Source organism: Gekko japonicus, unplaced genomic scaffold, assembly GCF_001447785.1.
Source record: "Gekko japonicus isolate JY-2015 unplaced genomic scaffold, Gekko_japonicus_V1.1 scaffold2698, whole genome shotgun sequence".
NCBI classification, from domain to species: domain Eukaryota; kingdom Metazoa; phylum Chordata; class Lepidosauria; order Squamata; family Gekkonidae; genus Gekko; species Gekko japonicus.
Genome location: NW_015162558.1, coordinates 173,926 through 186,530, shown reverse-complemented (window position 1 = coordinate 186,530; position 12,605 = coordinate 173,926). Strand labels below are relative to the sequence as shown.

The window sequence follows — 12,605 nt, the reverse complement described above, 5'->3', positions numbered from 1 at the left end:
TCCCTACCTGCTCTATCCCATGCATAATCTTATAAACCTCAATCATGTCAAGAGCCCCAAGCGTTTTAACCTTTCTTCATAGGGAAAGTGTTCCCTATGTCTTCCAGGTGCACATGCACACATGTATAAAAAATGAATTAAAACAATATCTGGGGGAATTCAACTTGTACAAATGGGGGGGGGCAGAGATCCATGAAGAATTGTGTTTGGAAATTCCACCCCCATCCTGAAATCTTCTTCATGATTCACTACTCTATCATTGCTTTGAGCAGGCTTTATTTTCCCTCATCGGTTTTTGCCTTTAATGGTTTTTCAGCTGCTCTCAACATTTTGTGCCTCATAGAGCATGCTCGTAACTCAACAGCCCATATCTTTTGGCAGGATTTGAGGGCATGCTTTTGCTTCTTTTGTGTAATCGTCTTTTTTCTGATGCTTGACAAGGCGCCAGAATATGCAGAAACTTTTACCTTATCCATGAATGGGCCAGTTTTGCTGTTTTTGTGATTGTCATCAGTCAGTCACTTTACCATTAGATACAGATTTTGCTACTAGAGGTACATTTATTCCAGGATAGCTGCATTTCAGGCTGAGAGAAGACTGTAACAACAGGAGCATTAGAAACAGAGATGTCCGCATCTTTATTAAGACATTTCAGAGGAAGGTCCCGGTCAAGTTAAGACTGGTAGAGGCGCACAGGGTTTGGTGTTGGAGGGGTGTAATTTTCCTCCCCCCAATAATAATAAATAACTGATTGACATGTATATTGTTGGTTTACAAAAATGTGTGGATCACCCGGGACTAGCGTCAAGGAAACTCCCCAGCCTGGGGGTGTCTGGGTGGATTCCCCCACAAGGGGTGGGAAAATTTGGGGTTTATTCCCCTTCCTTGTCCTCTCCGTGTGTGATGACGTAGCAAATGTTCTTGTAGTCCACGTTGCCAGCTACATCTGGAGGGAAGGCGTGCCACATGTTCTTGACCTGCACGGAGAAAAAGAGCATTAGGCACATCTCTCCTTCAATACACTTATTGGCATTTTTTACATATAGATGTGTAGGGGTGATGTATCTGACAAAGGGAGTGTCGACTCTTGGAAGGTTTGTACACTGGAAATGTTGTTGGTCTTTAAGGTGATCCTGGACTCACATTATGCCCTTCTACTCTACACCAGCACAGCTACCCACCTGAAACTATTGTTATGGGTAGAGTGGTAAATTCAGGTGCAAAGAGGATGCGTTACAAATTTAAAAGCCGCCCTGAGCCTGCTTTGCACGGAGGGCAGGGTATAAATCTGACAATAAATAAATAGGTGTTTGCAATTTTTTTACATAGCTTTCTACAAAACTGCCTTTGCTTCACTAACGGCCTCTCTGTGAAGCTTACCAACTGTCACTTTACCACCGTGATGGAACTTTGCCATTTAAACTGGCCAATCGGGGCATAGCTGGAGTGCTCTGGACCACAGGAAATCTATATATCTAATAGCGAAGGCGCCCCCTGTGTGCGGATATCTAAATCCGCACATCGGGGGCACCTGGGGGGCACGGAGATTTTCCTGCACACTTGGGGCAGTCCCCAGGTGTGTGCAAAAATCTAAAAAGTTGAAAAAATATAGGGGGGATATTTAAATCCCCCCCCAAAGTAAAAGAGCGTTTCCTGAGCATGCGCAGGGAACGCTCTGGGGACTCTGCGGTTGGCCGGTGGTTGGAAGCTGCTCAGGCCTCGCCACCAGAGCTGAGGCGGGGAGAGAGGAGGAGGAGATCAGCCGCTGGAACGGGGGGGGGGAGAGACCGGCAGAGGGGGAAGAAGGGGGGGAGAGATTGGCAGGGCCCCAGCCTCTCGGGCTGGGCCACCGACACCAGGGAGGGGGAGGGAGAAGGCTTGGCGGGCAGGGGCTGTAAGCAGCCCTCACCCGGGGGGGGAGAAAGTTTGGCGGGCGAGCTCAGGCCTCCCGCCACCGCTGCTGCCGCTGGGGGAACGGGGGAGAAAGTTTGGCAGGCTGAGTTCAGGCCTCTCGCCGCCGGTGCTGGGGGGGAGGAGGGAGAAGGCTTGGAGAGAAGGCTTGGAAAGGCGCGGGCCTCGCTGTGGGTGCTGGAGACGGGGGGCAGGGAGAAGGCTCACCTGCGGCTGCTTCCTTCTCCTCCTGTGGAGCTTCTCCTCCCCCACCCCACAAGTATCACGGGTCCTCCTTCTTGTAGGTTCATAATAGCGATGTCTAATATTCCACTGGTCAAGTATTTTCCCCTCTTCTCTGGATTCACACCAGAGCTACACTCCTACACTCAGAAAAAGTAGATAAATAGTAGAGATCACTCCTGCTCAGATCCTCTGGGCTGGAATCCATGGGTAAGCATGAGCTGTGATTAATCAGCGGGGGCACAAAGGTTCTGCTTATGCTCAGAATTCTGCCCTTAATTATTCCTTGATTAAAGCACTGCCCTGGCCTGTAATTAAACCAGGTTGTGGGGAAGAAACAAACACCAGTTAGCTCCGGTGGTATCCAGATTTGGACATCACGGTCAATGGATGTTTATTGAAAGCAGAAGACCACACAAAGGAGAGGGAGGAAGGGAAAAGACTGTGAGAACCCGGCTACAAACTATGCTTGCCTCCATCACAAACAAACCTTGATTTGTTCGTAATGTTGAATAAGGCTGGTACTGTATTTCAAAGCCTTGTAAAATTTGGATTTGGAAAAAAAAATATTGACAAGGAGTAGCGTCTGGCAGAGGAAGTATGATTAGGAGAGGCAGAGGGACGAAGATATGGGCAAGAGAAGAAATGTCGGCCGTACCTCTTCTGGGGTGAACCGGTCACATTGGGTGCTCAGAAGTTCTTCCAAGCTGTGTGAAGCCAAAGAAAACGGGGCATGTGAGAGGGACTCCCAAATTTTGGGGACCCACTATCAAACTGACCCCAAGCCCTCCAGCTTGAGAGGCCTCCAATTCCAGAGAATCCCTCCACCCGCACTTGCAATTGTACATAAACTCAAAATATCCTATTGTTCCTGCTTTATTCTTCAGCTCCCTAATGGGGCCATTTCTCAGCAGGCAACAATCCCACCCTTTTGGAGTCCAGGACTGTCAGAATTTCTAATCCTCTCCACCAAAGATTCAAGGCGATGGTGTATCAGTTCCCCTTCCTAGGGAATCCTGGGAACTTCCATTCTGCGAGGACGGGGGGGCTCTCTATTGGAATTCTCCAAACTATCACCCACTGGAATCTGGTCAGCATTCCCTGTTCTCTCATAATTCATACAAAAATTACAGTTCCCAGGACTGAGTGAAACCAGTCACTGAATGAGCCTTAAATGGATGTACGCTTATAATGTGGGAGACGGTGCCTCTGGCAGATAGTGCCTCTGGGCACTTGATGGGTAAGTACCACCAAGCCACTTCTAACTTAAGGCGACCCTATGAATGAATGACCTCCAAAACGTCCTGTCGTTAACAGGGGAGGGGTAGGTACTCACAATTGCTTCTTGATGGTGCCCTTGCCATCGGGGTCCAGGACTTTGAAGGCAGACATGATTACGTCCTCGGGATCAGCACCTGGTGGGGGCAAAAGAGCAAATGAGAGGAGTTAACAGTCCAAAGGGCTATCAACTCGGGAGAGAAGAAAGGGCAGAACTCTGGGGAAATCACTCACCCTTCAGCTTCTCCCCAAACATGGTGAGGAAGACGGTGAAGTTGATTGGGCCACTGGCCTCTTTGATCATGGACTCCAGCTCCTCATTCTTCACATTTAGGCGCCCTGTGGGGACAAGGAAAGGTGACTGAGGACTGGGTTTGTAGGGTCCATGGGCTGCCCATCTCTTCTTCATATGGTCCTGCTGTTCCAGAACTCTCTCTTGTCTTACCCATGGCACCAAACGTGTCTCTCAGGTCTTCCTTGTCAATGATGCCATCTCTGTTCTGGTCAATGACAGTGAAGGCCTAGGAAAAGACAGAGAAGAAACCATGGCAGGATTGCAGAAAACGCATCGCCACCTTCAACCTAAGCTACAATAGACCTGCTCGATGTGTGTGGTAGTCAGTAGCTCCTCTTTCCAACTAACCGCCTTTGATTCTTATATCGGATTCCAACTGTCCTCATGGAATGTCTATAAGAATTCAACCACTTCATTGTTTGCATACAGGATTTGCATAACACATTTGCATTTTTGGCGGGCTCATTCCAACACATTTCTGTCAGCATGTAAATGTCTGTGAGGGGGGGCACATGAACCGTTTTGTACAAATTTTCTTTTAATGTCCATTTTGACTCTCAGAAGGATATCAAACAAACTGTTCTGACTTCAAGGTTAATTAAATAGTGGACAGAAAGGACACTTTGGGGCTCTGATAGGTGACCTCTGGATTATTCCCTCCTTTCAGCTCTGTTACCTGACAAGATGGAAGACATTCCAACCTGAGTAATGGCCGATAACAAAGCTGGCTGCAATTTCCAGCTTAGATCGCCACCTTTTATGAAGGCCATCCACAAAGCAATTGAGTTAACATAGGTTCTGCAGGGTAGTATTGAGGAGAAGAGAGGGGAAATAGGATACACTTAACTAAGTGGCCTGGAAAATTAAATGAACAGGTTATATTGGTGGTTTCTTGCGATCTGAAAAGCCCTAATATCAAGAGGGAGCAAAATTAACATGGGCAAATGAGGAATAGCCAAGATATAGCGGGGATGGATTGTAGTTAAGCACTTTAGATATCTTTAGGTAGCAGTGTAGGGAGACAGAATCGAAAAATACTGTAATTTTTCAGCAAAGTTGCCAAATCTTTCTGTAGAATTTTAACAAGTTGGCTGGATAGGTTAGGTTAAAGAGCTCCTGCACTATTGCCCCGGGCTGGAACAAACATCTCTTGATGTCTCCCAGTTTTCTGCGGTTGATTCTCGTTCGGCCCCACTCTCCCCTCCCTTGTTTCTCTGCAGCTGTGCCCTGGAGACACCTGTCACCCGATATCCCTCTTTGCTTCTACCAGGAATGGAAACAATTTTCTTCTGTCTCATATTAAACCCTGAGCCCCTCCCTTGGGGGACAGGTGGTACATTCCAAAGGAGCTGTTGATGAGATCTCCAGAGGCTGCCACTGGGGGAGGGGGGGAGAATCTGCTGCCTCGCTCATTCTTCTCCTTCTCCACTTCACTCCATGCGTGTTTCCTTCCTGCTACAAAGGAACTGCTAGACAACCACAATGTGCGCACAGCCGTTCCTGTCCTTCTGGGAATGCACAAATGGAAGATTTGCCAGTGTTTTCTCCATTTGAAAAACTGTAAATTACAATTGCTGGGAATGGTGGGAGGCAGAAATTGCATCTTCCCAACAATTCACCATTGTGGCTGGAGTGCAGTAATGGAGGGGCCTATTTCAGAAGCACCATCCGAATCCTTCCTTTCCAGTTAGGGCTGCCAATTTCCAAGTCCAGATCTCCTGGGCTTACAACTGATCTCCAGGTGACAGAGAAATGAGTTCACCTGGAGAAATGGCTGCTTTGGAAGGTGGACCGTATGGCACTGTACCCCATGGAAGGCCCTCCCCTCCCCAAACCCCGTCCTCCTCAGGCTCCACCCCTCAAATCTGCAGGTATTTTCTAACCCAGAGCTGGCAACCCTGTTTCCAATCCATGTGGTCAAAATCCAATGCACAAAAACAACACTAACTGGAAAATCCCCAGAGTGCCGTTGTACAGATTCAGAGAGGACGGCTGTGCTACTAGTAGCAGTGATTGTTGTTAATTATGTTGCACCTTTAGTGTCCATGGGCAAATGATGGATCTGTGCCTTGAGCAGCTTACAATTTACATATAGCAACTTTTACATCAAGAGAGTATATGCTTCTGGAATTTTTATCTCAGCAACCCAAAGCTGTGCAATTCTGGAACCTTGTCCCCCAAAGATGACCTCCATGAGACACTAATCTCCTTAAAGTAAGGAGTAATAGTGAACCTATGAAGGTACCATATACTGAGTCAAGACCGTTGGTCCACCAAGTCCAAATATTCTCTGCTGTACTTGGCAATGGCTTTCTAGACAGATTCTCTCTAAAAACAGAGGTCAGGAAAGCAGAAGGGGAAAACTAAAAGAATGCCCAAAGAGTGGTTAATGCTAGAAGAAAAACTGAAGCTGCTCTTCCAGTATCCTACTTGGCGAGATGTGGCGTCTGCACCAAAGTTTTTAAAACAGGTTGTCATTAAAAACCAACAGAGCTGGAATGAATTATAATTAAAAGGGGGATTCTCCTCACCAATGTTCCCTCTAAGCTGTGGAGTCTTGTGAGCAAAAATTCTACTTTGTGAGCTCCTGGCATTAAAGTTGTGAGCCAGCCATTTGGCCACTGCATAAATTAGTTTGCTCTGGAGCCCTCCTTCCCGAGCGAAGACAAAAATGTGTGAGCTGGAGGGTAAAAAACTGTGAGCTGGCTCACACTGACTCAGCTTAGCGGGAACACTGCGAGTCCTCACCCCACTATTTAAATGTAGCATTTCCCCCCTTTATCTTCAGAATGAGACTTAAAGATTAAGGTTTTTTTAGATTTTCCAAAAGTGGACCCTGTCTCCTAGGATTGCTAGGTCCCCCCTGGTCACTGGTGGGGGATTGGGGGGCAGGGTTGCCAGCTCCAGGTTGGGAAACTCCTGGAGATTTGGAGCTGGACCCTGGGGAGGACAGGGACTGCAGTGGGGCACAAAGCCAAAGAGTCTACCCTCCAAAGCATCCATTTTCTCAAGGAGAAATGATCTCCGTAGCCTGGAGATGAGCTGTAATTCCAGGACATCCCCAGGTCCCACCTGGAGGCTGGCATCTCTACTGTCTCCACCGTCAATGACTTGACTCCCATAGGTTTCTGTGACCCCACTTTCTCCAGCCCTGTCGTCCAGAATATGTCTCCAAAGATCTCCTTGTAAGGAGCTGGCGCTTGTTCTGTCCGAGCACAGATGCCACCTACTGTCTCAGTTATCCCTTTCCCAAAATAGATACTGCTGTGTCTCAAGGGTCCCGGAAAGGAACCTCCGTCATTCTTGGGGTGGGGGTTACTGAGGGGCGGCGGCAACACCCACATAAGGGCAAGGAAATGGAGACCCAGGAGCTGAGATGCCTCTTTCACTGGCGTCCTCCATGAGGGCCTCTTGCTACGAACTGGGATTAGTACTAAAGGAGAGACGGTCCTGAAATGGGATGTATGCATGTGGTAGAGAGGATGGGGGAGGACGCCGTCGTAAACAGAATGGAGGTGCCGTAGGAGACAGAAACATGCAAGAGTGAGTGGCATCAACAATATCAGTTCTTCTAAGCTCTGTAAGTCCTACAGACACAACAACTTCAAAAACTTTGTCAAATTACAGTTGCTATGGATCCTTGTCCTTTTTAGGACTTGGGAATGTTCCCTGTTCTCTATTTTTTATTTATTTTTATTTTTTTTAATCTTGCCCAAAGGAGCTCAACCTTTTAAAGTTGGCCAACTTGAGAAATAGGGACAGGCCCAGGGTGGCTTTCATGGCTGAGTGAAGACTCCTCAGACTTAGTCCAACCCTCTTTACTACAACATTACACAGGTCCTCCTCCAGTCTACTACACAAGCACTACTCTACATCTGACGGGAGAAAGATAAGACAGGAAGTTGAAGATCAACCTACACAGGGCTTCTTTCTTTCGAAAAAGAGGTGCCGGAACGCTCAAGAGGGAAACTAAGTTTTCAATCTGTATACTGAAAACTGATGAACTTGTAAACGTTTTCAAAAGAATTTTGTCGAAGAGGTTCCGGAACTCTGTTCTGGCGTGTTCCCCCAGAAAAAAAAGGCCTGTTATGTTACATTGTTTTCCCTGGGCCTCATATAGGGCCACATGATCAGATGTAAGACCATGCGGAGAACTTAATTCCTAGGTGTGTGGGCCCAATTAGGATTCGGGCCATGGTGTATGAGGAGAAGTCCAGCCTCCCACGCCCCCACACACTGTTTTCCCAACCTAAAACAGCCCTAAGGGGCTGTTATTTGCCATGTTTAATAATGGGGTACACCTAGATTTACCAGTGGGGTAAAAAGAAAATATCTATCAATTTCAAGGCAGTGATCTATATAACTGGGAAATTCTTTACAAATCTCTTCTTGGACTTTCTACTCTCTTGGCTGAACATCTACTCTCTTGGCTGTGTCCATGCAACTTAGTCTTCCCCACAAACACTTAAATCGCTCTTTCTTGCCCTTAAAGACATCCCGGTTTGTTCACCTCTTTCTCTGAGAGCAGGGCCAAAATCTCCACCAAACAGTCAAGCAAAATTAACAGTATCATCCTACACAGAGTTACTCCAATCTAAGCCCATTGAAATCAATTGACTTAAGAGTAGAGACGAATGGGCTTCACTGTGCAGAGGACGACCATCTTTCGGGTATGTTGTAGGTATGTAGGGCTTTCTTTCAGCTATGCTCCTGCAGAGTGCAGGGGGTTGGACTAGATGACTTGCAAGGTCCCTTCCAACTCTAACATTCTATGATTCTATGAGGGTTGCAGGGTCAGCCCAATATACATTATGGTTCCGCTGTTGCATACCTGAAATAACATTCATCCCTCTGCCTTTTTAAAGGCACTGTTGAGAAAGCCGCAGAAAGGACAAAAGAGGCCCTCAGAGGGGAGACCATCTTCGGAACTTCTTTCAGAATGTGAACTTTATAGAGAGCCGGTAGTTTTGAGCATCCCCTCCAGCTCTGAGTCTAGGCTTGCTTCCAGCAAATGGCATCCATTCCCTCCCTCCGCTTCTGTCCTTGTTTCTTACCTCTTTGAACTCCTGGATCTGTGTTTGGTCAAACATGGAGAAAACATTGGAACTTCCTCCTTCGGCTGCTCCCCTCCTCTTTGCCTTCTTGGGTGCCTGGAACAGGTAAAGGTGGGAATGAACAATCAGGCCAATTCATAGCATCGAGGCACATGAAAGCACATGAACAAGTGTCAAGAAGGGGGCGCTCCTTCCACACATTTCCAGATAATAAAATATTGAGAGGCTTGCGGAACATTCAAAAACATTTCTGATACTTTCATATTCCTCAATCTTTGAAAAAAAGATGCCTGAAAACATATTTTCCCCCATTTAAAGAAACCTTTCTTCCCTTTTTAAAAAAAAAGTCAATTTGTCTCCAAAACAGAATGTTGGTACCAGGTTTTGTATATTCCCCCAGAGTGCAAGGAAATTTCAGAAGATTCCAACATGTATGTCATGACAACATACTGGAATCCTGAAAAAGATGCATCAAGGAACTCTGTTGTCCGGAAGCTGGAAAAATGTTATTTTTTTAAAAAATGGCAGGCTTGGCTTAGAACTTGCAATTACAGCTTCAAGTTACAGAGGTGAAGTAGTCAAGAATACCTGAAGTACCACCAAATATATATATTTCTGTTTTGTAACAACTAAGATTGTTTCTTCAAGTATGTGTGGAAGGAGCTCAGTAAATGATATAGGCTAAGTTTACATCTCCTGTAGTTAATACAAATCTCTGTGTTCTTCTGTTATGATAGTACAGAAGCACATACAATGTGACACATCAGAAGTCTGGCTCAGAAGCTTTTCTAAAGTTTCTTCAATGTGCAGAAATTAGCTGGGGGGGGGGAGTCAATATAGTCAAAGCAAAATCACAGCCTACTGCTGATTTTGTATAGAATATTTTGCAACTTGTCCCAAAAGTTTCCAAACGGGTGTGATGCAATTCCATATTCCAGGTGCACTGAAGTACACACATTCACCCCCAAAAGAAGGCTTGGGAAAGAGGTTTGGTGGGGGGGGGAAAGGGCCTAAGGAGGGCTTGAAGGGGGGAAATGACTGTTTCTTAGCCCCCTTTCAATTATATCAGCTGCCAATATAGGAATGGGCTAAGCGAAGGATGCGTAAATATGGAAGGTGGTAATAGAGGCTGGATTAGACGATGCTAGGTAAGTAGAGTAAGATCACTGCAGGGCATAATGGTGGACTCCCTCCCCAGGTAGAAGTTTGCATTGGAGGGGAGAGGGGAGAGTCTAAGAAGTGGCCTATAGTCTGAAGATTTAGGTACACCTATGCCATGAAATAACACCACAGAGACCAACAGAACCTTCCAAGACGGAAGCTCTCCTGAGTCAAAGCTTTCTTTGTCATATACCACCTGAAACCATAAAGTTAATTTATTAATTATCGTATGGCATTGTGTGTAGAATAGCCAGGAGATCCTAAGATTGTCGGGCAGCCAGGAGTTCTAGATGTTTAGCGTTATGCACCACTAGGTGATAAGCTAGACTTGTTTTTAAGGCAAAAGACATTTCAGAGGTGGTTTGCCATTTCCTGCCTCTGAGTCATGACCCTGGTATTCCTTGGAGGCTGCCCTTCCAAATACTAGCCAAGGCTGACCCTGATTAGCTTCCGAGATCTGACGGGATCGGGCTAGGCTGGGCCATAAAGTAAGAAATTGAGACACACATCCCAGTGTGTGTGGGTGTGTCTTTTTGTACCAGCAGACATGCCGTGGATACGAATCAGTATATTCCTTTGCAGAGCTACTCCCATGTAAGCCCATTTGAGTAACTCAGCATAGGCTTGCACTGTCAGTAACCCAAGTTGTTGCCGGGGGTTACGATGGGAATAATTTTCGCCTGCAGTGTATTGGGGCTTGGCTTACTCTCATGAGTAACCCCTGAGCTGCTCCGTAAGCACCTTTTGCAGGGTGCTGTCAGCACCCACTGGGCTCCGGGTTGCATAAAACGAGGTGCGTGACCTGGTCATGTTTCAGGGGATACAAAGAGCTTCAAAAGGCAAAAGAAAAATGTGCGTTCCCCGAGTTTCCTATTACCCACAAAAAGGGAGGTTGCAGTACCCCTAGATCCTGACCGGCTCTTAAACTCTGTATCACAGCTCCTTTTGACTGAATTCGGCAGCACCTGTCTCTTCAGCAGTTGCTAGTTGCCCTTTGCTTCTTTGAATTCCCCCCCTTAAAACAGATTCCTTTGCAGCTGGCCTTTGCGGGGGGGGGGGCACGGTCACTGGATTTCATAAGAGGTCCATCTGATACCCAGTTGCGTTAAGGGGTTTGTTGCGTTATTCAAGAATTAAGACCACGGTGCGGTTATTAAGAGCTTGAAAGGATACACCAGCAAGTTCTTGGGTGCACGGTGGAAGACTGGGAATCAGGGCAGGATCTTAAAGGGGAGAGAGAGCTCCAGGTATGTGGGATTATTTTTTATCGTGCTCCATCACACGCCATTCTGGATCCCGTTTTGCCAGCCTCCCCAATTCTCTTTCCTTTACAAAAAGCCCCAGCTGCTCTTCATGGCCTCCCCGCTAAAACATCACTCCTCAGTCATTCTTCGGTAGCTCCAAGATATCCTCTGACTGAACATAAATATTTCTTCCGCCTGGCTAGGGAAATATGAAGTGGGAAGAAAAGGAAAAGGCCAGATGTGTGTGTGTGTGAGGAGAGAAAAGGGGAGGGCGGACCAGATGAGCACAAGAGGAAAGCAGATAAAGAGACTCGTATGCCACCAGTAGTCCTTTCACAGAGTAAAATAGAATAAGGTTCCCCCCCTTTTGTCCAACATCTTCTAGCTAGATCACATCTTTAACCAAGACAAAAACTGCAAATCCTAGACCCTCAGAAAGGAAGGAAGAAAACTGTTCAAGAGACCAATATTCCTTTTTTTAACTTTCTCTCCACTTTGAGGTTGTAAATTTCCAAAGGACCAGGCAAGGAGGAGGGGATATTAGCCAGTTTCCACTGCCCCTCCTTTCCTTCGGGACCCTATGATACCTATTCCACTTACCATTTTGTCTCAGTGGGCCAGTGAGCAGTGGCTGTGGGTGCGATGGGGATGTCCCGGAAGGGTGAGTAGCCTAGGCGCAGGCTGCCAATTCCCTTGGGGTTATATAGACACCCACTGTGGGAGGCGGGGCAGCTAACTATAGCCCTGTCTTCCAGTTTGGCTCCAGGGGTGGGGGGTAACCAGAGTCCAGAAATAGACTGCGGAGGAACGCAAATGGGCCAGCTCCTTTCTTGGAGAAGGGGAGACGTATATTGGGTTTGACTTTTCCAATGTTTTTTATCTGAAGGGTCCACAGCACCCCAGATTTACCTTTCCCCTCACAGAGTTTGGGAACGGTCCCTCTTTAAGCCTCATTCAGGGATTTTCTTGTTTGTTTGTCAAAATACTAAGCATCCATGTATCGGCCCTCCTTGTGTAAAACTTCGAGATCTTGAATTCATTTCTGTTATATCCGCCAGGTTGCACACACCAGCGTCTGCAAAGCATCAAAACTTTGTCTCTTTCTGTCTGGTGGGTATTGCTAGGTCTACCACTCTGTGGCACGGACACCAGAAAATAAAGGGCTAACTTGAACTCAGGGCCGGGCCACCTATTGGGATGATGGGATATTTGGCCCAGAGGTCCTTCTGCAGGCAAACAGGCAGGCACTGGGCGGGGTGATGGCATTCTCATCATTTTTTGGTGTGGCCAGGTGAAAAGGATGCTGACTCTTATGCCAAAACACGTTCAAAGGCTTCACGCAGCAGAGTTTAAAGCACAAGATGCAGAATGAACGCATTCCTTCTTTCTTTCATCCCCCCTCTCCACCCTTCCTCCCTCTCTCCCAGCCAAGGGTATCCA

General features: G+C 46.9%; 1 protein-coding gene across 1 annotated transcript; it reads right to left on the bottom strand.

Annotated features, from left to right (window-relative positions):
• Positions 1–612: 612 nt before the first annotated feature.
• MYLPF (myosin light chain, phosphorylatable, fast skeletal muscle) lies at positions 613–11,847 on the bottom strand. Its single transcript, XM_015406388.1, has 7 exons — positions 11,766–11,847; positions 8,761–8,856; positions 3,857–3,932; positions 3,646–3,750; positions 3,470–3,548; positions 2,792–2,840; positions 613–977 (listed from the first exon to the last, which is right to left on the bottom strand). Exons 1-7 carry the CDS (start codon positions 11,766–11,768, stop codon positions 873–875), a joined length of 513 nt encoding a protein of 170 aa, XP_015261874.1. The 5' UTR covers positions 11,769–11,847; the 3' UTR covers positions 613–872.
• Positions 11,848–12,605: the final 758 nt, after the last annotated feature.